Source organism: Miniopterus schreibersii, assembly GCF_964146895.1.
Source record: "Miniopterus schreibersii genome assembly, chromosome: 9".
NCBI classification, from domain to species: domain Eukaryota; kingdom Metazoa; phylum Chordata; class Mammalia; order Chiroptera; family Miniopteridae; genus Miniopterus; species Miniopterus schreibersii.
Genome location: NC_138118.1, coordinates 3,460,970 through 3,484,212, shown reverse-complemented (window position 1 = coordinate 3,484,212; position 23,243 = coordinate 3,460,970). Strand labels below are relative to the sequence as shown.

At 53.3% G+C, this 23,243-nt stretch overlaps 2 protein-coding genes across 10 annotated transcripts; both read left to right on the top strand.

Moving 5' to 3' along the window:
• Positions 1-533: 533 nt before the first annotated feature.
• On the top strand, positions 534-17,288 carry ZNF862 (zinc finger protein 862). 9 transcript variants are annotated; one of them, XM_081146458.1, is made up of 8 exons: positions 534-757; positions 3,200-3,308; positions 4,236-4,915; positions 6,622-6,775; positions 11,546-11,650; positions 12,481-14,586; positions 15,259-15,588; positions 16,268-17,288. In XM_081146458.1, exons 1-7 carry the CDS (start codon positions 734-736, stop codon positions 15,267-15,269), a joined length of 3,189 nt encoding a protein of 1,062 aa, XP_081002584.1. In that variant the 5' UTR covers positions 534-733; the 3' UTR covers positions 15,270-15,588; positions 16,268-17,288. The 9 variants fall into 9 exon arrangements, with proteins under 9 accessions (XP_081002584.1, XP_081002585.1, XP_081002577.1 ...); XM_081146459.1 differs by adding an exon at positions 1,414-1,552 and having other exon boundaries at positions 3,200-3,340; positions 12,481-15,588; XM_081146451.1 differs by having other exon boundaries at positions 12,481-15,588.
• A 45-nt stretch (positions 17,289-17,333) lies between these two features.
• Positions 17,334-22,795, top strand: ATP6V0E2 (ATPase H+ transporting V0 subunit e2). The gene is made up of 4 exons (XM_081146469.1): positions 17,334-17,685; positions 19,190-19,237; positions 21,690-21,802; positions 22,176-22,795. Exons 1-3 carry the CDS (start codon positions 17,582-17,584, stop codon positions 21,781-21,783), a joined length of 246 nt encoding a protein of 81 aa, XP_081002595.1. The 5' UTR covers positions 17,334-17,581; the 3' UTR covers positions 21,784-21,802; positions 22,176-22,795.
• Positions 22,796-23,243: the final 448 nt, after the last annotated feature.

The window sequence follows — 23,243 nt, the reverse complement described above, 5'->3', positions numbered from 1 at the left end:
CCCCACTCTAAGGCGACAAAGTGCGCTTTCATAGGGCCTTCTGCTTACCTTGTGCATTGCACTTGTCTCTTTAGTTTGTAATGATCTGTTTCTGGCCCCAATAGACTGTGAGTTTTGGTCCATTCAACCACGTATTCCCACACCTTGCGCAGTGCCTGGCCCACGGCAGGCCATCAACGATGGCTTTCGAATGAATGTAACAAAAGGTATTGCCCTCCTTGATTAAATCAAGTCTGGAACCTTCAAGATTCACACTGGCCCCCAAAAAATGCGAGGGAAACGGGCGCCAGAGCAGTAAATCGACGGCGCAGTCGGAGCGCCCTGCGGGGCCTGAGAGCATCCTGGGGACCTCACCTGGCCAACACCTGGCGGGAGGGAGGCGGGCGGGGCGGAGAGCGAGCTGCTCGGCGTCCAATCAGGACCCCGCATTCCGGGAGCCAATGGCAGCTCGGGAGGCCCGACGGGCTTCCCGTGAGGCCCCGCTCCGGGCTCTCAGCGGCTGCCGTAAAGTGGTTCGCTCCGCACGACGCGAGTCCCAGCTGCGCGCCTCCGCGGGATCCGGGCGCGCTGCAGCCCCCCAGGCGTGGCAGGGGCGCGCTCCCTCCCCGCCCGGGTACCCCCCGCCCCCGGGCCCCGGGCCCCGGACCCCGGGCCCCGCGGCGGCCGCGGCAGCGGGGGGAGGGGCGGCCTGGAGGCAGTGGCCGGGTCAGCGCAGGCCACCGAAAGCGGGGCCATGGAGCCCGGGGAGTCGGGGAAGGTAGGCCTGGAAGCGCCCCGGGGCCGCCCACCCCCCTCCCCTAGGTCCCCGATCGGCGCGCGGGCCAGGCGGGCGCGGTGGGGGCGGAGTCCCGGCGGCTGAGCCAGCCTTGCAGGGGAGCACTCGCCTGCTCGCCCGCCGCCGCCGCCTGCGCGCTGGGCGGGTGGCGCTGGGACCGGCGGGCGCACCCGCGCCCAGGCTCGCGCGCTCCGGGGTTCCCCTCCGTCTCCTTCGGAGGAACCCCCGCCCCAGCCCAGCGGCCGCTCCGTGCATGTGGGGTGCGCGACCAGCTCCGTGTGGTGATGGGAAAGCGCTGGCCCGGCTTGATTTAAGGCTTGGAGGCTGGATGAGACCCCCGTAGGAGCCAAGGGGTAGGGATCCCCGAGAGGCAGGGCGACTGACAGCTTGGACCTGCCTGCGTGGGGTTCTGGCTACTATGGCCAGAAGAGTCTACCTAAGGAACTAACAGTAAAGGTAGAACAAGATCCCTATTGTACAGGACAAGGCCTGACAAGCTAGCCCAATAATCACCCTGTGTCGTCCCCTCCCCCCCTAGTTCCCATAGAAAGAACAAACCAGTCACACTCCGGCCAAGCATAACCCCATTACTCATTGTAAGACATTGTGTTTAAATCGTTCCTTTTGTGTTGCTAAAGGTCCCCCCTTGTTTCCTGTACCAAAAGCTGACAGCCTGGCAAATTATTGGAAACCCCTTTACCGCAGTGCCTTTGTGGTTCCTGAGCATGAAGTGAGAGAAGAACTGAGGGTCGGGGCTGCAATTCGGCTCTTAGGTGGGTGAGACGCCGCAACTGTAGCCGCTGGCCAGCTAATAAAGGCTCCAAAATCAAACACAAACGCTGGTGGTCGTCCCGAGACCATATCTGTGTCTGTCTTCGTGTAGTGCAACCTGTCCTCTAGCAGGTTTTTGGAACTATAACCACATTTTGCTTCTGGAAGACACTCTGAGAGCAAGTAGTTATTTAAAACACACATATTTGGCCGTACAGTTCCATTTTTGTTTTTAAAACTGTTCAATCATACATAGTCATAGAGAAAAGTCTGGAAGGTGACATACCAAATATTAATAGTAATTCCTTTTTAGTAAGGGAATTATGGGTGATCTTAAAACACTTTTTCTGCTTATTTTTAATTTTTTTTGCCGTGAACATGTATTAACTTATAAGAAAAATACTCAAATTATTTTTTCCCATTGATTTCTAGAGAGAGTGGAAGGACTTGGGGAGGGAGGGAGAGAGAGAAACATTGAGAAGAGAGACATATCCATTGGTTGTCTCCTGCACGCTCCCCGATCAAACCCAAGGCACATGCCCTCGACTGGGAGTCAAACCCTCAGCCCTTTGGTTCGAGGGCCAAACCCTGAATCACACCACTGTGTATTCTTATTTTTAAGAATAAAATTCAATAGTGACCAACAAGATTATGTGTATTATTTTTCTCAAGAAGCTCCTTCTTTCGAAGTTAAAATAGATATTTCATGTGCTTGAAATTTGAGTATAGAATTACAAAGCAATTTTAAGCAAGCCTATTAGAACTTGTTATAAATGGAAATGAATGTGTCCCCTTCAGAGAGGCCACTTTGGGAGGACTTACACCAAGGATGCTATTTCCCAAAATGTTCTTTTTCTTCGGGGAACTTATTTTTTATTTCTTTGACTAAGTAATGAATGTTCATAGTACAAAATTTAAAAGGATTGCAGAGCAAGGTTTTCTGACTATTTCCTTTTCTGATTATTTCTTTTATAGCTGTTTGTTTGATGGCTGCGATGTTTTATCTCTTTTAATGATAGTTTTGTTTCTGTAAAGTCTTTTTCTCCATGTCTCACCTCCATTTCCCTGGCTCCTCTCCTGCCCCCCGGCCCCCCGTCGACCGCAACCTGTTTTGGTCTCTATCTGCCCTGTTCGAGCCTGGCTTCCAGTCTAGAAGTCCAGCTGGTGCCTAACACTCCACAGTGGAAGAACAATCCTACTTGGAAGCTCTGAGCCTGTGGAAGGGAGGGGCTTGTTAGCTTATGTCACCTTCCTGCCTCTTGCAGGGGATGCGGGAGGGGTGTTTGTTGGTGAACAGAATTCCCCCAAATTCTTCTAATTTTAGCCTCACTGCACCCTGAGTTGTTGCTGAGGCTGAGAAGCTGTGGTTCCTGTGGGAAGCCCGTGGTGAGCATGCGGGGAAAGGATTATGGAAGTCCCGGTTCAGCCTTCTTCATGGCTCTTTAGTTTCAGTGCGTGGCCCTTCCTGCCACTGTGACTTGCACGCAGGTGGTGAGACATGGGGCACAGTCTTGTATGCTGATTGACAGTGCCCCCTCCCTCAACCTGATACGCTCCCAGAGTAGGGGTGCCCTCAGGTAGTCTTGAACACAGGTGTGGAAGACTGATCTGAGGAAGAAGTTGGTCCTTAGCTGGTGTCATTTTTCCTTTCAGGCTCCTGTGACATTTGAGGCCATCACGACGTACTCACTTCAGGAGGAATGGGTGCTGCTGAGTCGGCGACAGGAGACCTGTGGTTCTGACCAGCTGGTGGCACCCCTGGGTATGGGCTCCTGTTCACTTCCGCCCACCTGAGTGAGTCTGGAGCGGCATACCCACCTGTGTATGATTATGACATACTCAAGAATTTTCTGGATTCCTACCCTTTTTTTCCAGGCATTGTTATACTGTTTATATCTGCTCAGACCCGTCTCTAACTTACCTGCTCAAGATTGCTCACAAAGCTTTCTCTTCTCCCTTTAAACTGGTCAAGAGGAGTGGGGAAAATGGCATATGTCAAGGCTAGACCTTGGCGTGATGCCTCGGGATATCCCAGCTTGCCATGTGGGAAGCCCGCCTGTGGCCTGTTGGGCTGCAGGGTGGATTCTGTTGCCCACAGGACACGAGGTAGAAAGAACGTCAGACCTTGGAGTGTGGCACTCTGGCCTCGGCCCCAGCTCTCCCATGTGATACTGCTGTGCCTTTGACCAAGTCCTTGAGCGTTTTTACGCCTTGATTTCCCTCTTCGTAGGGTTGTCGCAGGGGTTGAATGAGACGGAACAACGCAAAACTTCGTGTCCATGTAGGTGTTTTTCATCTTTTCTGTTTTCTGAATGTCCTGTCTGTACCATGGACAGTGGCGATTGTATTTCAGCATGTGCGCGTGCCTGCGTAGGGACCGTTTTCTCATTTCAGTTTGATGGCTGTCTGCCGTGCTTGTCCTTTCTTCCTTTGGCCAGGTGTGTCTGTTCTTCAAATTAAAAAAAAAAAAAAAAAGTTTGCTTAAAGCCCACTTGACTTCCTCCTGGGTGCCATAGGTGGGCCTGGGTAGCTGGGGGACTGAAGGAGGAGAGGTGGGTAAGGCTGGGCCATTTGGGTGCGTGGTTGACGCACCCAAGCTTTGGTGGTCGACATCTGAGAGACCCCATGAGTGGCAGTGACTCTAACTGTAGGACTTCAGGGCAATTCCATTTGTGTCTTTCCTCTAAAGGACAAAACAGGATGGGCTACAAAGGCACAATGGATGTGCATGGGCGAGCCAGAGAAGCCGGGCTGTCCCTGCCGCCACAGAAGGAAGCCTGTGTCTCCCTCTTCAGTGCAGAGAGTGGCTTTGTCAAGGAAGACTGTGCAGGAAAAAGCCAAAAGCCCTTGAAACCCCGGTCCATCCAGAAGTCCTGGTTCACGCAGTTCCCGTGGCTGGTCATGAATGCAGAGCAGACGGCTCTCTTTTGCTCCGCTTGCCGGGAGTACCCATCCATCAGGGACAGGCGGTCCAGGCTGATCGAAGGTTACACAGGACCATTCAAGGTGGAGACGCTCAAATACCACGCCAAGAGCAAAGCTCACCTGCTCTGCATCGACGCCTTGGCAGCGCGGGACCCCATCTGGGCAGCCCATTTCCGGGGCATCCGGGGTGCCAGCCGGGAGCACCTCTTCCCTGCAGAGTATCCCATCCTGCACCCCCCAGGTGCTCTGGGAGCCTGCGGTGACGTGGCCCAGCTTCTGCCCAGCCCACGAGCTGAACCGGAGGGCCCTGGGGGGAGTGGAGTGCTTCCTGCCTTGTATCCGGACTGCATTTCCCGTCTGAGCCCTAAAGAAACCGCAGGTGACGTCCACAGCTCCTCAGACGCTAACACTGTGTGTGATGACCCCGCTGAGCCCTGCAGCCAGGTAATATATTCAGGATGGTCGCTGTATGTCCAGGGGAGGATCCACACCTAGAACAACACTGTTTCATGATGAGGAGGGAAAAATTACATTAGCTTACCTGCTGCTGATGTTACCATGAGCTAACTTGCTGGTCACATCTCGGGCCTTGTTTTAAGGGCTTCACATGTATTGTTTCACTTACTTAAGACAACAGTCCCATTATCATCTCCTGTTTGCAGGTAACAAAACATCATTAGTGGGACAGGGCCTTCTAACTCCTGAGAGAAGGGAGGCGCCTACATCCAGAACAGTGATTTTTATCCAGAATCCAGAACAACTACAGAGCTCAGTCAGTGACCCACAGCCGCAAAACAACTGCCGAGAGCTTAAATAATCAAGCTAAAATCTTTTCAACTTGAACTTTGGAATCATGGAGCACTTTTAAACATTGCCAAGTTTCTCCACACACGTTCTTTCATGTAGTGATTAGGGTTTCTTTGGGTTTTTTGTTAATCTTCACCCGAGGATATTTTTCCATTGATTTTTTAGAGAGAAAGGGAGGGAGGGAGAGAGAGAGAGACAGAAAGAGAGAAACATCAATGTGAGAGAGACATCGATGGGTTGTCTCCTGCACGTGCTCCAGCCAGGGCAAGAATCAAACCTGCAACCCAGGTACTTGTCCTTGACCAGGAATTGAACCCACAACCCTTCGGATCACAGGCCAACGCTCTAACCACTGAGCAACACCTGCCTGGATGTTGCATGTAGTGATTTAATGCTGCTCTGAGGGTGGCAGAGCAGCCCGATTGAACTCACCGTGTTGGGAGTGACATGTCCAGAGTTCAAGGGCTCTCATGGCGTTGACCTCCCCCCAGGCCTTGATCACCAGCCCAGAGCTTTCCTTCCACTCCTGGCAGCTCTTGTGGGTCCGAGAAAACTCTAATACTCATCTTAGGTTTCTTTTGTAATTTTCTAATTCTTTGGAAAGTTGGCCTGTGAGGAAACGGCATTAACTGGAATCTTGGAGTAACTAGAACCTTCCCCATTTCTCACTATTCCATGTAAGTAGGATTTTGCTGCACACCTTTTTGAGTACCCCCTCTAGTATCCCAGGGACAATAGCTCAGATATTTCTCATACCTAAAATTGGAAGAACCCAGCTAAAATTAGTAAGCTCAAGTTTTTCCAGAATCCAGAAAAGTGACAAGGCTTATTTTTCTTCGTGTTCATGTTCCTTCTGGTTTGTAGTATTAGAAGCTAATAACGGGCCCAGCCTTTTATAATCTGGATTCCTGTAGCAGTAAGGCATGTGTAAATCGGGTTGCTGAATGTAGCACCTCTAGTTTTTTCCTACTTCCTTCCCATCCCGGTGGGAAATCTCAGCAGGTGCTCCTAGAGGCAGAGGTCTCCTTTATGGTCACAGGTGAGTAGATGGCACCTCTCAGGACTGGTGGACACAGTGCAGCCGTGAGGCTCTGCCAAGACTCCTCGTTCACATTTCCTCCCAGGAAACCCTAGGATCCCGCTGAGGCTCATTTGATTTTTACCCACTAATTCCGGGCCTCGCGAGTTTGCTTCTTTGACTCGATGGATAAATTAGCTCCTCGGAGGACATCTGGCCTCTTGGAGAGCTTCCCAGGAGACGCAGGGCTTGAGAGGCGCCCGAGAGTGTGACGCTGTTGCCTGATGGAGGAGGCGCACCGAGTGACGGCTGCTCTCTGTTGCAGGGTCCAGAAGAGGGCCCGCTGGAGGAGCCCCCGGTGGACTTTGAGGAGGTGGCGGTGTATTTCACCCGGGAGGAGTGGGGCGTGCTAGACAAGCGGCAGAAGGAGCTGTACAGAGACGTGATGCGGATGAATTACGAGCTGTTGGCCTCCCTGGGTAAAGACTCATGTAGACCTTTGTTCACCGCTGTCATTTGTCGTGACCCACAAAGGTAGCTGCGGCCGTGGTCACCTTCCCCTGTCCGCCCTGTCCCCATACACAGGCAGAGAGCGAGTCTGTCTTCTGCACCTCGGAACTTGCCCTACTTCGGGGGACTGTACTTTATCCTCTCTTCCCCCATCTGTCACCATCCTCCACTTGACATTTATTGAATACCTACTGTGTGCCGGGTAAACCTGAACTCATTCTGCTTCCCAATGTCTGAACAAGGTTCCTACTTTCAAGGGGCCAGCAGGTTTGTGCGAGACAGATACTTTAATAAGAAGCTATAAAATAACACAGGCTCCACAAAAGAGGTTCAGGAAACGCGCCCCAGGGCTGCTGAAGGAGAGTGACTTAATTTTGCTGGGTGTCAGAGGGAGAGATCCTCAAAGTCTTCACCGAGTATGACCTGTTTTAACTGAGTTGAAAACCAGCTGGACAGCGAGGAGGAAGGGCATCTAGACATGACACAGGCAGGGAACAGAGTGAGCAACGGCGTGGAGGCGAGAAAGGGCCTCCAAGTGGATTGTGCCCTCCACTCTGCCTGTGCCCAGGAAGCCTCATCTCTCCAGGGGCCAGCCAGGGTAGCTGGTCTTGGGCAGGTGTCACGAGACTGGGCCCTGGAGAATGCGGAGGGTCTCAGTGTTTCTTACCTTCCAGAAGAGTGTTATCTCCACCAGATCCTTGTTCTCTTTGCCTCCCTTTTCTGTCAAACTCCCGAGGGTCTCATGCATCAAAATAGAAAGACAACTTCTCATGATATAAGGATTTACTTATTTCTTTTTTTATTAGCACATATAATAACAGAACAGGCTGCTGTGCGTAACTTAGGAATTCCAGCAGCGACCTGTGTCATGCCTTCTACAGAATAAGAGGTCAGGCGATTTGTGACTTAACCAGTGTCATATCCCCTGGTGTACACTATCCTTTCGTGTGCAGCTAAGATATTGATCCTTTCTAAGCGTTCTTGACCCATATATTTGTTTTTATCATTGTTTGAAATTTTTTTAATATGTCTTCATTGATTTCAGAGAGAGGAAGGGAGAGGGGGAGAGAGAGAGACAGAAACATCAATGATGAGAGTCGTCACTGATCGGCTGCCTCCTGCACGCCCCCGACTGGGGATCGAGCCCACAACCCGGGCATGTGCCCTGATTGGGAATCGAACCGCGATCTCCTGGATCCTAGGTCGATGCGCAACCGCTGAGCTACGGCCGGCCGGGCTGTTCGGAATTTTTAAATGGCTCCCCAAAGATTTAGAAATAATTGTTTGTAACGTAAATAACGGGATGTAAGTAATGGCTTATTTCGTCATGATAGAGGCTTTGTAGTCATGTCCGAGGCCCAAGGCACCTGTGCAGAGCGTACCTTCGGAGAGCATCACTACCACCTACAGCGGGAATGAGGGGGAGAGTCATTTTTTAGAAATACCCACATAGAAGAAGTTGGTTTTCCCTTCAAAGGAATGAGCAGTAGTGATGCACGTTACCCATTGGACCCCTGTGGGAAGTTCTGGCGAGAGTAGTGGGTAACCAGTACACAGCACGGGACTGACGCAGATTGTTCAGCCTGTACCTCAGCTCAAGCTCTGTGGTCTACGCATTTTATTATTTTTGAGGGGACCTTCACCCAAAACAGGCAGACAGAACCACACTTTAATATCCTGTTGCATATGTTTATTGCTATTCCTGATCTATTGATTTTAGATCTTATCTATTGATTCCCACTGTGGAAGATGAAGATATGGCCCTCTTACCGCATCCCAGCCCGCACTTCGCTTCCCTCCATCCTCTCAGAACAGGTACATCACACTTTTTGGTTAATTCAGTGTAAACTGTTTTTATGATTATATACGATTTACTTCTGATCAAGGTGGCATATTATGATATTTCCTTTGTCGTAGGATTTTCCCCTGGAATTGATTTTTTTTCTTATTTTTTCTTTGCTAGTGTTCTGTCCTATCACCAGTTCTTCTGAACCTCTCCAGTGAAATCCCACAATTCCTCTGAAGAGTCTGTTCCACATGATCAAACTCCGGTGACCTATTGGCTTCACTCTTGGTCCGGAGACTTCTGTCATGGGTCTTCCATTTGCCTCTATTCCATCTAAACTAGTGATTCTTGAGGCCTGCTGCACAGCTGTGGCCTCACACTGTCCTTTGTGTTTCCCCTGTTTCCTGGATCTCTCTCTTCTTTCTGGTCTAGGCCTTTGTTTTGTTGAAGCACATCTTCCAGTAACTTTCTAAGAAACAGTGCATGGGAAGAAATGTTTTTAAGACTCTGCATATCTGAAAATGCCCTCACAGTTGATAATTTGGGTGGATATAGAATTCCAGATTGGAAATAATTTTTCTCAGCATTTTGAAAGCATTGCTCTTAGGTCTTGCAGATGCTATTGAGAAGTATAAATGCCTTTTTATTCCTACATCTTTGAGCATAGCCTGTTTTTTCACTCTGAAAGGTTTTAAAATCTGTTCCAGGGTTCTGAAGTATGGAAGCTCACCTTTTCCAGTTTTGGGAAAATATTTTTGTATTATTTCTTCCTATTTTCTCTCGCCTTTCTTCCAAAAAGTCCTAATTGTTAGATACTAGACTTCCTAAGTTAAGCCTCTAGTTTTGCTTTATTTTTATATTTTTCTCCTGTTTTCTGCTTCTATCTTTTTTTTGTTCTACCATCTTAGAGATTGCCTCAGTTTTATTGTCTAACAATTCTATTTAATTTTTTAAAAATTTCTTCTATCACATTTTAAATCTAAGAGCCCTTACTGCTCTTTCATGGGTGACTATTATGAATTTTCTCCCTAGGATTATTAATTCTACTTTGTTATTTTGAAGTTCTGATTTGCTCCTTATATTACCTGTATTTCCTTCCATCCCTTTTCCCACTTGTTTTATGTTAGAGGCTTGCCTCAAATAAATATCATTAGATTCATACATATTTAAGAGTATAACCTTAAAAAAACCGGGTGGAAAGCTCTGTGGGGCTCATTAAGGGGTAGATTTCACTGTAGGGTGACCAGCTGTGAACCTGGATGTCTCCCTGAAGAGCCCCCAAAAGTCATTCTGCATAGGTTTGTGGGGAGGAGGGCGTGGGGAGGGGCAATTCAGTTTCTCCAAAGAAAACTCTTCCAGTCCTCTTCTGGGAGGGTATAAGCTGAGTCAGTGGTCTTGGAGCCGAGTAACACACCTTCTGGAACCTAGACTGTCTTCATCTCTCGTCTGTATTGCATCCCCTCTTCATCTCTCTTTCACTCTCCCCATTGTCCCAGAGTCTGGGCCTTTCTGGTTAAGTTTTCTGTAGACTCGATCTCTGTTCCCTCCCCGGGTGAGGGCGGTGGTGTGTTCTGGTTTCCTGGAACAGGTGAGAGGCCCTAGGGAGATGCTGGTCTGTACAGACTTTGAGCTGGCCCTATATTTTCCCGTTCCTTTCCTACCCCCTAATATTGGACCTGGGGCCTCTGGGGCCTGAACCTTCCAGGGATTCTGTGGCCAAGTTCAGGCCCTTCTCCTTTACCCCCTCTGCCTGCATTTGGTGTTCAGCTCTGTTTGTTCTTCTTGCTCTTTTTATCTTTCCTTCTTCGAAAAATGTATTCACATTTCTAGTCCAGTGTTTCTCTTGTTTTAAGAAGGATATGTGTTGCCCAGCTGGTGTGGCTCAGCGGTTGAGCATCAACCTATGCGCCAGGAGGTCACGGTTCGATTCCCGGTCAGGGCTTGATCCCTGGTAGGGGGTGTGCAGGAGGCAGCTGATCAATGACTCGCTCATCACTGATGTTTCTCTCTCTCTCTCCCTCTCCCTTCCTTTCTCTGAAATCAACTAAGAAAAAAAAAGGGGGTATATGTTCAATCCACCATCCTTTAATACTTCATATTTTTATTAGTAGCAAGAATGTGGATACACGCACATATAGTAAATATACACGTATTCAAGTTATCCAAAAGGTGAACAGTGAAAGCATTCTCCCTTCGACTCCGCCCTTTGGTCCCTCCCCAGTAGCCCCCACAGTCACCATCTGCCTGTCTGTCCTTCCAGAGAAAGTTTATACACACATTCACACAGACACATACAGACCCACGGAAGTGGATGCTAGTAGATTTTGTTTTAAATTAAGAAATGATTTCTTTGCCCATCCCTGAGGAATATTCGTATTTTAAATAAAAGCCAGTGCTTAACCCAAAGACATGAACCTCTTCTAGTCAGATTTCAAGTTTCATGGCAGGGGGTGGACATTTTTAAGGGGCCTTTCCAGTGCCCCGTAAAATAACCCGCGCAGTCAGCTACCTGCACCAAGGCCAGCTGTGGGTGTCGCTGAGGGGCACATGCATGGGACCGTAGTTGGCGGCACTCGTCCACTTCTCGTCTGGCTTTCTTTATCACCCTGTCTTCTCTCCTTCTACTTTATCCCCATGGTTCTTCCTGTTTTCACGCCGTCCTCTCTAGATGCATTTGGCTGACGCGTGGCTGGCATGGCTGGCCCGTGGATCTAGGGAAGTTATTTATCCTGGCTAATGGACACACCCTAATCTGGCCACTTCTTGGGTTTTAAGAGTAAATTGGCACCCTAGATGAGTATGTGTCCATCGTGCCCGTGGCTGAATAGACTATGAAGAGACAGACCCAAAGGCATCCCTCACTATTTCAGGAACCACGAGTAGCTTTAGGCGGGCAACTTGGCTTGGTGGTCCACAGCAGTGACATCAGTATGACCCTTTGTCCTTGCAATAGGGCCTGCGGCTGCCAAACCAGACTTGATCTCAAAACTGGAGCGTAGAGCTGTGCCCTGGCTCAAGGATCCAAAGGGGACGGAGTGGGGGAAAGGTCTTTCTCCAGGTGAGTCTTGACCCACTGAGCTCTCGAAGGCACATCCAGGGGCCCAGGTATCTATGGCAAGTCACACAATGTTAGTTCAGCCATACTTAGCTTGAACCTGTTGTGCACCAGGCCCTGTATTAGGCTCTGGGTAGACGGAGATGAGTAAGATATTAACCCTCAGAGTGTAGCAGAGCCTGGGAAACCAGACGGTATGGAAACAATAAGGAGCTCTGATGAGCAGAAGTGCTAAAGGGACCTGTGGTCAAGCTGATGGGAGGAGAGGTGTGGGAGACGCTGGTTTTGAGGAACCACATGCCCGAAGGCCTGTGAGCCTCGCCTCCCTTCTTCCTTCCTCTGGGTTTTAGCACTGCTGGTCTCTGAGAGTTTGTTTTTTGCATATCTCAGGCAGTAACTTGTTGGCTAGTAGCTACTGTTCATACTTCTGTGCCTCCCTTCTTTCAGAGGCTCATAAGGACTTACGGATGTTTAACCTCATTTCTTGGTGATGCCCCAGAGGGGATTAAAGCCACCTGTTTATCCAGTAGCATCTGTGGCCAAGGTGGTTCACTAAGCTTGTTAGCAGCTGATGTCACATGATCCTGGGTCCCTGTGTGGATAGAGAGGGGGACGCTGGCTACAGTACCCACAGGGATTAGCAGATGACTCTTAAGGAGCCAGACTGACTTCCATAGATAGTAATGGGGAGGCCAGTACTGCTGTCTAGAAGGCGGCTCTCACGTGTCCTCTCCGCTTCGCATCAGGGTGCTTACTGCATTGGGTGTCTTAGCTGGTGGGAGACTGCAGAGTTCTGGGCGGCAAAACCAAGCACAGTTTGATTTGCTCCCAAGGGAAGAAGATGGTGGCTGCAGGAGAGGCAGCCACGCAGGCCCCGGCTGTCGAGTCCGCGTTGCTTCCGGCTCCTGTCGAGACCTGTGTCTCCTACTGCGGGTCCGGCCTCTGTGACGTGGACGCACATGGGCCCAGGAAGATCAAGAGGACTTACAGACCTCGCTCAATTCAGAGGTCGTGGTTCGGGCAGTTCCCATGGTTAGTCGTCGACTCAGACGAGACCAAGCTCTTCTGCTCAGCTTGCAGAGAACGACCGAGTCTCCACGACAAGTCGCGCTTAGTCCGAGGTTACACGGGGCCTTTCAAAGTGGAGACTTTAAAATACCACGAAGTCAGCAAAGCGCACAAGCTCTGCGTCAACACTGTTGATGTCAAGGAGGACACCCCTCAGGCGGCCCTGGTCCCAGAGATCTCCAGTGACCTGATGGCCAACATGGAGCACTTCTTTAACGCCGCCTACTCCATCGCCTACCACTCGAGGCCGCTGAATGACTTTGAGAAGATCCTGCAGCTCCTCCAAAGCACGGGGACCGCGATTTTGGCTAAGTACCGGAACCGCACCGCGTGCACCCAGTTCATCAAGTACATCTCAGAGACCCTGAAGAAGGGGATCCTCGAGGATGTCCGGAACTCCCCCTGCGTGAGCCTGCTGTTGGACGGCTCCACCAGCGCCTCCGACCAGGCCTGCGTGGGCATTTACATCCGCTACTTTAAGGGGATGGAGGTGAAGGAGTCTTACATCACGTTGGCCCCGCTCTCCAGTGAGACGGTGGATGGGTACTTCGAGACCGTCGTCTCTGCCCTGGATGAGCTGGACATCCCCTTCCGGAAGCGTGGTTGGGTGGTGGGCCTGGGCACTGACGGCTCGACCCTGCTGAGCCGCAGAGGAGGCCTGGTGGAGAAACTCCAGGAGATCGTGCCCCAGCTGGTGCCTGTCCATTGCGTGGCCCACCGGCTGCACCTGGCTGTCGTGGATGCCTGTGGGGGCATTGACCTGGTGAAGAAGTGTGACCGGCACATCCGAACCGTCTTCAAGTTTTATCAGTCCTCACACAAACGGCTGACCGAGCTGCGGGAAGGTGCCGCGGCCCTGGAGCAGGAAATCGGCCGCCTCAGGGACTGGAGCGCGGTCAGGTGGGTGGCCAGCAGGCGGCGCACACTGCACGCGCTCGCTGTGAGCTGGCCCGCCCTGGCTGGGCACCTCCGGAGTGTGGCGGCGGCTGGGGGCCAGACTGGGCGCCGGGCCCAAGGCGTGCTGAGGCTCACGGAGAACTTCCATTTCCTCAAGTCCTGCCACTTCCTGCTGGACTTCCTGAGCGTCTACAGGCCGTTGTCGGAGCTGTGCCAGAAAGAGATGGTGCTGATCACGGAGGTGAACTCCGCGCTGGCACGCGCCTATACAGCCCTGGAGACCCTCCGTCACCAGGCGGGGCCCAAAGAGGAAGAGTTCAGTGCTGGCTTCAAGGGTGGGCGGCTGCAGGGCATCTCTTTGGACAGAATGGAGGTGGCAGAGCAGCGTTTCCGGGCAGACAGGGAGAGAGTGATCCTGGTGGGGACTGAGTACCTCCGGCAGAGGTTTGACACCGACCGTCCCCCGCAGCTCCAGCACATGGAGGTGTTTGACACCATGACCTGGCCAAGTGGCACCGAACTGGCTGGTTTTGGAAATGACGATATCCTTGCCCTTGCCAGGTACTTTGAGCTCTCGCTGCCCCCAGGGTACAGCGAGCAAGCCCTCCTGGAGGAGTGGCTGGGCCTGAAAGCCATGGCCAAGAACCTGCCACTATCCATGCTGTGTAAGAGCGCCCTGGCCCAGCACTGCCGCCTCCCCCTGCTCAGCAGGCTGGTGGCGGTGGCAGTCTGTGTGCCCGTTGCCACCTCCTGCTGTGAGCGTGGTTTCAGTGCCATGAACCGGATCCGGACTGAGGAGAGGACCAAGCTGTCCAACGAGGTGATCAACATGCTCATGATGACAGCAGTGAATGGCGTGGCGGTCCCCGAGTACGACCCCCAGCCTGCCATCCAGCACTGGTACCTTACCTCCTCGGGCCGGCGCTACAGCCATGTCTACACCTGTGCCCCGGGGTCTCCCCTCTCCCACGAAAGTAAGTCCACCGGCGGAGTTCCTGGATATGGGAACACGGAGGAAGGGAGTCTCATCTTCTCAGTCCCACACGAGAGATCTGGGAGCGCCTGATACAGTCGCCATCACAGTGGGCTTGGCCCGAGGTACCACTGAGCTTCTATAATGTGCCTGGCCATTTGCTAACCTAGGGCTGCTGGGGACATGACACCTGCCCTCCAAACGCTCCCGACCCAGCTAGAGGCCAGACGTATTCACAGGGCTCAGGGCACAGTGCTGAGAGCATGAACTTCCGCCCAGGCACTAATGCGTGACTTGGGCAAGTTAAATCTTCCGTGCTTTGGTTTTCATCTGTGAAGTGAATTTATACACGTGAAGTGCTTAGAACAGTGGCTGGCAGGTAGTTCCGACTATGGGAATAACTAGATGACTGGCCCAGCTGGTGCAGCGACATCACATTCCGAGCGGGGCTGTGCACTCGGAGGGATGGAGAGGGAGGAGGTCAGTGCAGGTCAGAGGGCCGCGAGGAGGGTGCTGGTGGAGAAGGTTGGCATGGTCCAGGACAGGGGCAGTCCTGAGGGCACTGCCTGCTGGCCTGGGGGCCAAGCCAAGGACCAGGCTCCAGGGGGATGTTGCATGATATGGGAGGCAACTTACAGAAAAAGTCTGAAGCAAGAAGTTGCCCTCTTTGCAGGTGGTCACTGAGAACCAAAGCAAACGTGATGGTCACGGCGGTCCCCAGGCTCATCGTGGTTACTTAACAGAGACAGAGCTGTGATTTGTCCCTCTTGACGTCCACTTCCAGCTGATCTCCTTCCTATTGCTCCCACTCTCATTTTTTAATGTTTTGCTGTTGCTGCTGTTAATCCTTACCCGAGGATATTTTTTTCATTGATGTTTTAAAGAGAATGGAAGGGAGGAAGGGGAAGAGAAAGAGAGAGAAATATTGATGCCAGAGAGACATGTTGATTGGTGGCCTGCCACTTGTGCACAACCAGGGCCGGGGATGGAACCTGCAACCCAGGTAAGTGCCCTTGACCAGGAATTGAACCCATGACCCTTCAGTGCACAGGCCAACACTCTAACCACTGAGCCAAACTGGCTAGGGCCACTGTCATTCTTTACCTCTGAGCCTGTGCCCGTAAGCAGTGGACCAGGTCTCAGGGTTGACCTGTGACTGGGTGCAGGGCATTCCTTCACCCCAGCATTTGTTGTCCATGTCCAGCCCTGTGGAGGAGGAGACAAAGATGCTACCCCTGTGCCCTTTTGGGGGCAAGGGAACTTCTACATCTGAAGCAAACAGCAAACGCTACTGAACGTTATGTGACAAAGTCCTCCTTCCCAGGCAGCTTTGTCAGCCTCAGCACTGTTCACGTTTGGGGCCAAATCTTCTCTGGGGGGCCCGTCCTGTGAGTGATGGGATCTTTAGCAGCATCCCTGGCCTTTACCCATGACATCCCCACTGGGTACCAGTAACACCCTCCAGGTTGTAGCAACCAATCACCTTCAGACCCTGAGGGGCAAATGGCCCCCAGGGGAGATTCCCGTGTCCCAGGGTGGGCATAGATCAGCCTGCAGCCCTAGTCTGTCTCCAGTGTGTGCTCCCAAATATGCCTTGAGGCACAGCTGGCAGTGGGAAGGGGATCCTCATGTAATGAGTTTTCCCCGAGTCTGATGGTGCCTTCTCTTTCCTCCTGCTCAAGGGACAGAGCTCAGGAAGGAGAAGATGGGAGCGCTCTGTATGGAGGAGGCTGTGACCCAGAGGCCACCCATTCTGTCGTGCGGGGACGGGTGGAGATCCTGAAGGACTGCCTCATGGACTCTCCCGACAGATGCCTGTACTGCAACACCAGCTGGGAGGCCCTCCGGGCTGTCCTGGCGCAGGCTCTGCAGGAGGAGGAATATGAGGGTTGCCTTGGAGACCCTGCCCTGCCCCTTGTGGTCCTGACAGGCTCTGTGCCATAGAGTCTTCCCTTGGTTGGGACTCAGCACAGGAAGTGGGCAGTGACAAGATGGTTATGCCCACATCCCAGAGAGGCAGGGCCATCAGGAGGCACAGGACCTGCTCACCTCTGAGCAGACGGGGACTCCGCACTGAAATAGGCAGTGAGTTCACACTTAAGGTGCTTCAGGAAACGATCCCATCATGAAAGATTTCACCCCATGTCCTGGTGGCAAGAGGACTTTCCTGGGTGGGAGAGACTGTTGGGGGTAGGAACTTAAAGGAGCACCCAGCCCCCTGGAAAGTTGGGGAATGTTCCAGGGGGGCTGCCCATAACCTCAGTGGCCTGGGGAAGGCACTGGAAGAGGGGCAGAGGATGACCAGGCTCCAGGGACAGCTGGCCCAGCTCTGGGATGTCACCCTGGCTCCATGGCAGAAACAGGGACACCCCAACTTCAAATGGGAAACTCACATCAGAGAATCTCTACCTAGGAGGTTCCCAGGACCTTCCTTTAGGGTGAGACAAGCAAAGCCCTTTGCACAGAGCGCCCGAGAAAGCTGCTCCTGCAGCTCTGGGCCAGTGGAGGGAAGGATCTCCCTGGAGCCGGCCCCCACCGATGGGCCAGTTCCCTCCCTCACCCGGGCATCTGTCAGCCAAGGGGTGGGGGGGAGGCAGGGATGTCCTCTTGGATTGTGGCTTCAAAGATGTGCAAACGAGGTTAATAAAACCACGATTGATTCTCAGCGTTTTGCTCTCTGAATAAAGCAGAGTTTATTTCCACACATGCCTCTGCCCTGTAAATTCTTTTAGCCGCAACTGGGAGACTGGAGAAGCTGCCCGAAGCTAACTAGACCCGGCTCCGCGGACAGCCCGCCCCTAGCCCCTGGGCCCTGCCCCCGGGACCCATCCCCGCGACCCCGGGCTGAGCGCGCGCGCCTGCGCAGACCGGGCCAGCGAGCGCGCTCCCCGGCGGCCGGTCCTGCTGCGCATGCTCGGCGCCCCCCGCCCGCCCGGACCCGCGCCCGGAGCATCTCCAGCTGCCCCGCACCCGGCCTGGGCCCCCCGCGCCCCGCCATGACGGCGCACTCCTTCGCCCTCCCGGTCATCATCTTCACCACGTTCTGGGGCCTCATCGGCATCGCCGGGCCCTGGTTCGTGCCCAAAGGACCCAACCGCGGGTAAGGGACGCGCGCGGGCCCGGCCTCCCCGCCGACCCCCCCCCCCCGGGGCGCGCGCACTGGGGGTGCCCAGGGGTGCCCGGGGCCGCCGGCGCCCGCTCCTGCCCGGGTCTGCGCGGCCTCGGGAGATGCCCCGGGGCCGCCCCTCCGGCCGCTCAGGCTGGTGCGGTTCGTTTACGCCGCACCGGCTGTGACCTTGAGCGAATGTCACCCCGAAAGCCTCCCTTTCTGCAAAGGTGAAATGGGGATGATGATGGTGATGATGGTGATGGCGGCCTTTTAAAGAAAAACCTCACCCGAGGATGTGTTTCCATTGATTTCTAGAGCGAGGAGGGGGGAGAGAGAAACACCCGATAGGTTGCCTCCCATGCGCGCGCCCCTGCTGGGAATTGAACCCCAAACCTAAGGGTGTGCCCTGACCGGGAATGAACGTGCAACCCTTCGGTGTGCAGTGTAGGGAGGGCGCTCCAGCCAACGCAGCCACCAGGCCAGGGCGATGGCTGCCTTGTAAGGCCACTGCCAGGATCACACGAAATAACACATATGAAGGCTCTTAATGGTGCGTGACTGGCATCCTGGCCCGTGGAGGCCCCTGAGCAGATTTCTGTGCCTGCCAGCCCATTCACCAGTTTCTGCGTCACATTATTGGCAGTTGTCAAGTGCTGTCTCCCCTCGATTGCAAGTTCCTTGACACCCCAGATGGGTTTGTTGGCCACTGTAGACCCCAGTGCCCAGCCCAGGACTGGCCCACCCTGCCTGGTAACATTGAAAGGACAGATAAGTGCTAATTTCTCAGGCGCACACTTCCAGTGCTTTGGGTCAGAGGTCGTAGGGCCTGGTCTGGATTCGGTTTAGCTCTGGCGGGAGGCCTCCTGGACGCATGGGTGTTGCCTCTGTTCATCAAGATGTGCAGGGCAGAGGACTTACAGCTTCACCTCGTAAACCTTCTTAGCGTCTCAGCTCTCCCGCAAACCTTGGTAAGTTCCTTCTTCTGTCTCACTGAAGTCTCGTCTGCGGCACTGTAGGCTTCTGTCTCCACTCGTCTGAGTGGACACAAGGCAGCCAGTCCCTGTGCTCTTTCTAGCCACTCACTCTGCCTCAGAGACGGTTCACGGTCTCCTTGCTTCTTGCCATCTTCTGGTCTTCTCTTTTCCCTCCCCTTGCCCCATGAATTTGGAATTCCAGAGACCCTTCCACGAGTTGCTGCAAATGCAGCTCTGGGAATGTCTTTTCCCAACATGACAGCCTTGAGATGGAGACATAGTGGGTGAAGGGCAGGAATAGTAAGGTGACTTGGGTGTAGTCAAATCAGCCTCCCTTAAGGTGACAAGTGTTTTCGTTTCCCGTCTGAGTAGAGCTCAGCGTCCTGTGTTCAGGTGACTCGGGGGAAGACCAACGGGAAAGAGGCTGACACCAGGGGCTCTCTCTCCAGCCCTGGCCTGGCCTGCTGAGGGTGCTGGTTCCATCCATGGCCCTGACCCGACGACATTCTCTTCCTTTGCAGGGTGATCATCACCATGCTGGTCGCCACCGCTGTCTGCTGCTATCTCTTGTAAGTACCTGTCTCCCCAGCTCAAAATCATCGAGTGCCCTTCTCCCTTCCTCCCTCCTCCCTCCCCCTGCCCTCCCCTCTGTCCCCATAGTCACAGGTTCAGTTTTTGAGAGGCTGTGTCTGTAAAACACAGGAGAGGAAGCTGTTTGGAGTGGCAAAGAGAGCAACAGGCTGGAAGTCCTGAACTCAGGGTTCTGGTTCTGAATGTGTCACCTGGACAAGCTTTGTAGCGTGTCCACAGGATGCAGCTTTCCTGTGTGAAATGAGTGAATTGGGCCAGCTCAGTGCTTTTCATGCCCACCTGCGACCCACTAAATAACAGCGCTCAAGGTCTGCACTTGGGAATCTGCATTTATAACGCACACTCCTGGGTGGTTGTGGTGCAGCCAGTTAGAGTTCCCAGACGGGCGGTCTCCAAACTTGGAAAAGGGGCCCTGGGGACACAGAAGAGCATTATGAGGGATTTGAGGACCTGAACAGTGGGAAGCAATCAATTTCCAGGTAAACATCTAGATGATCTCTTTCTAAAACTGCCATTCACGGTAGCCCCTCCCCTCCGAAAAGGACACCCCACCCCTCCATCCATCCCCAATCCTTCTGTATTTTGTTGCTCCATGTTTATTTTTAAAATTAATTAATTAATATGTCTTTATTGATTTTAGAGAGAGGAAGGGAGAGGGAGAGAGAGATAGAAACCTCAATGATGAGAGAGTCATTGATCGGCTGCCTCCTGCACACCCCCTACTGGGGATTGAGCCCACAACCTGGGCATGTGCCCTGACCGGGAATTGAACCCTGATCTCCTGGATCATAGGTCGATGCTCAACCGCTGAGCCACACTGGCTGGGCTGTTGCTCCATGTTTAAATCACCCTGGCTGCCAAACCGAGGAGTAAGTCCATGTTCTGGTGTGGGGGAGGCCTCTCATGATCGCTCAAGCCCACATGAGGCCTGTATGGCTTCCCATCTTCCTGCGTCTCATACACCATTTTTATCAGTTAAGTTTGGTGTCATTGAATTTAGAACATTCAAGATAGAACAGGTAACGTGAGGAAATGCTGATTCTTTAAAAGGTGTAACAGATTCTTTTGAAAGTAACCGGAGTATTTCTCAGGGCTGCCAGATTTTTCAGATACATAGGTTACTACCCATATTTTTAAAAATTTGCATGACTGATTTCAGATTTGGTGCCTGTTTTGTAGTTAAAACCTGTTTTATCTAATTAGATCATAAGCGCTTTATTCCTACCAGGCGATTCTAATTTCACTTGATATAATGTTTAATATTTCTACCTCCTATTAAAAAAAAAATAATAGAACTTAAAAATAATGATGACTCTTAGATATTAGTTTAAATATGTGAGGACCACAGTGTTCCAGAATTCTCCCTGGACAGAGCATCTCTAAGCCCCTTTCTCGATGCTGTTTCTTGGTCTTTTAGGGCCGGACAGATGTTCTCCTCTCCCCCAGGGAGGGCCTGCGAGGGGCTGGGGTTTGAAGGCTCAGAGGCCAGGATGGAGGGTGCTGACTGGGAACGAGGGGAGACAGAGTAGAGGTGGGATGTGGGTCATTACAAACACCGATCACCGTAGGGGAAGGGAGCCTGGGCTGCAGAACAGACGCACACAGGCAGAAAGGTGGGCAACTGAAGCAGATGCCACGCCTAGAAATTATATTTATGAAACATAAACTCCGGGTCATGCTGATGGTAAGCAGGCAGCCCCTTCTGCCAGTGTCCTGGGCGTCAGGCAGGTGACTGGCTGCTGTGGGGATTCAGAGGTGGAAGAGCTGGCTCCTTCCTGCAAAATCAGACCGAGCCCCATGGGTACCATTATCGGGGGAATGCCAAGTTGTGCATCTCCAGGGTCTTTGTGGGGCTGCTTCTGTGGGCAAATGAAGTCACGATGATGGGGCCTGACACCCCTGCCCCACGTGTGCAGCCTGCCACTGGTCCCTGGCCCTGCCCCATTCCCAGCAGGCCCGGGAGTGGGGTGTTGTGGCCAGCACCTTTTGGGGTAGTTTCTTCACCTTGCTCCTAAAAGGGGGTGATTCTGACATGCCTCCTATCAGACCATCCCTGTCCTGCTCCCAGGTGCAGACTGGGGCGCCCACACCAGGAATGTATTGGGGCAGAGCTGGGAGTCGCTGCCAATGTGCCCCAGGAGGCTGTCTTACCTCTTCCCTCTTCCCAGGGTCCAGCCTCAACTCAGGGATTGTAATAAATCTACAGAACATCAAGTCAAACCTAAACCCACACCCAAACCCACAAACCCCAGCCCAGCCCACCTGCCAGCTGGAGTGCGGAAGGCTCTGTGGGCCCCTCACCCCGTAGCACAGATCCCGGCACCTGTGGCCGGCGGCTGGGTTGGTCATGTGCCCGCAGGCCTCGGAGGAGGCACACATGGGAGGTCCCATCTGTGTCTGAGCTCACCCTCACTGTGCTGTCCCTGGCAGCTGGCTCATCGCCATCCTGGCCCAGCTGAACCCCCTGTTCGGGCCGCAGCTGAAGAACGAGACCATCTGGTACGTGCGCTTCCTGTGGGAGTGACCACTCGGCCTCAGCGCAGGTATGGGGCTCCGGCAGGGGTGGGGGGTTCCCGCGGGGGTGGGGGAAGAGAGCAGGCAGGGAGGTTTTGAGAGTTCACTGGTTTGGATTCAGATGTTCATTTATCAGTGCTCCCCCCCCAAAAAAATAGTGCTGAGCCTGAGCACCTGCTCTCTGCCTGCCTGGTGCTGTGCTGGAGACCAGGGTGGACCACAAACCAGGGTCCTCCAGGTGCTTCCCCAGAGGGCGTGGGCTGGGATACAGAATCTGAGCATCGAGGCAGGAACTGGACAGATGAACTGTTGAGCCCAGTGACTGGGGCAGAGGCAGGAGGGGGTGGTGGACAGGGGTCTCCACAGCGAGGAGGTGACCCTTTCATGTGATGTGCTTTTCAGGTGCCCCAGCTCTCTGGATGACCTTGGCTCAACTGTCCCTGAAGACCTCTCTGCCCCCACCCCCACAGCTGTGTCCTGGTCTAGCTGTGCAACCTCCTCCGAGCCTGCCTGGTTTCCAGAGCTCCCCCTTCCCCACCCAGTGGGGCCCACCCTCACTGAACTCCCACAGCCCCTTCCCAAGCAAACCTGGCCGAAAGCTGACAACGCTGGCATCTGCCTTCACCAATGGAGAGCCCAAGAAAGGCCATGTGTCCTGTGGAAAAGGGCCACCAGCCCAGGAAGCTCCAAGCCTGGGGTGGCCGGGAGAGAGGAGAACATAGGTGGGAGGCAGGGGAGCAGTTACCAGCTCCGTCCCTGTCCTGCTATGACCCCAGGAAGCGCCCCTGTCTCCAGGGCCGCCTCACCTGTGAAGTGGAGGGAGGGGTTCCTTCGGGGGTGGCAAAGGCCTTTCTTGGAATTCTTTAACTTTCTGACACATTTAGATGTGAAATTTCTGAAAATATTGAAGCAGTGGGAAAAATTCACACCAAGAACACCACAGTAACTTGGGTTCAGACTGAAACTTGTCTATTCAGCATACTGTACAGCTATAAAGTCACTTAAATCGGCCTGCTCAGAAAGTTGTACCTGCTCTGAATATCTTGTTCCACTCCCCACCCCCCCCGTACCTGTACTCCGCTCTAGATAAGCACCCCCTCCCCAGAGGCTCGGAAACAGGCAGCTCCCGCCGGGGGTTTGGTCTCTGCCCCAGTGGGCCTCAGTGAGGCAGATTTCAGAGCTCCCCACAGCAGCCTCTAGGCCACCTGAGCCAGGGAGGGTAAAGAGAGGTGCAGGCAAGGTTTGGGTGGCACTGGGCTCCTGAGGCGGGCTGAGATGGTGAGGGTCGGAGGCTCAGCCACCCTGACTGGCTGAGCAGGCAGCAGGCCAGCGGGTTCCTGGGACCCCTGTACCATGGGCTCACCTCCCAGGAGAGCTGAGGCTGAGGTCTCAGACATTGCCCCTCCGTCCCAGGGCTAACTGGGGGTCCCCTCTCTGCCGCGTTGCTTCCCTGGGGGAAGAAGCCAGTCT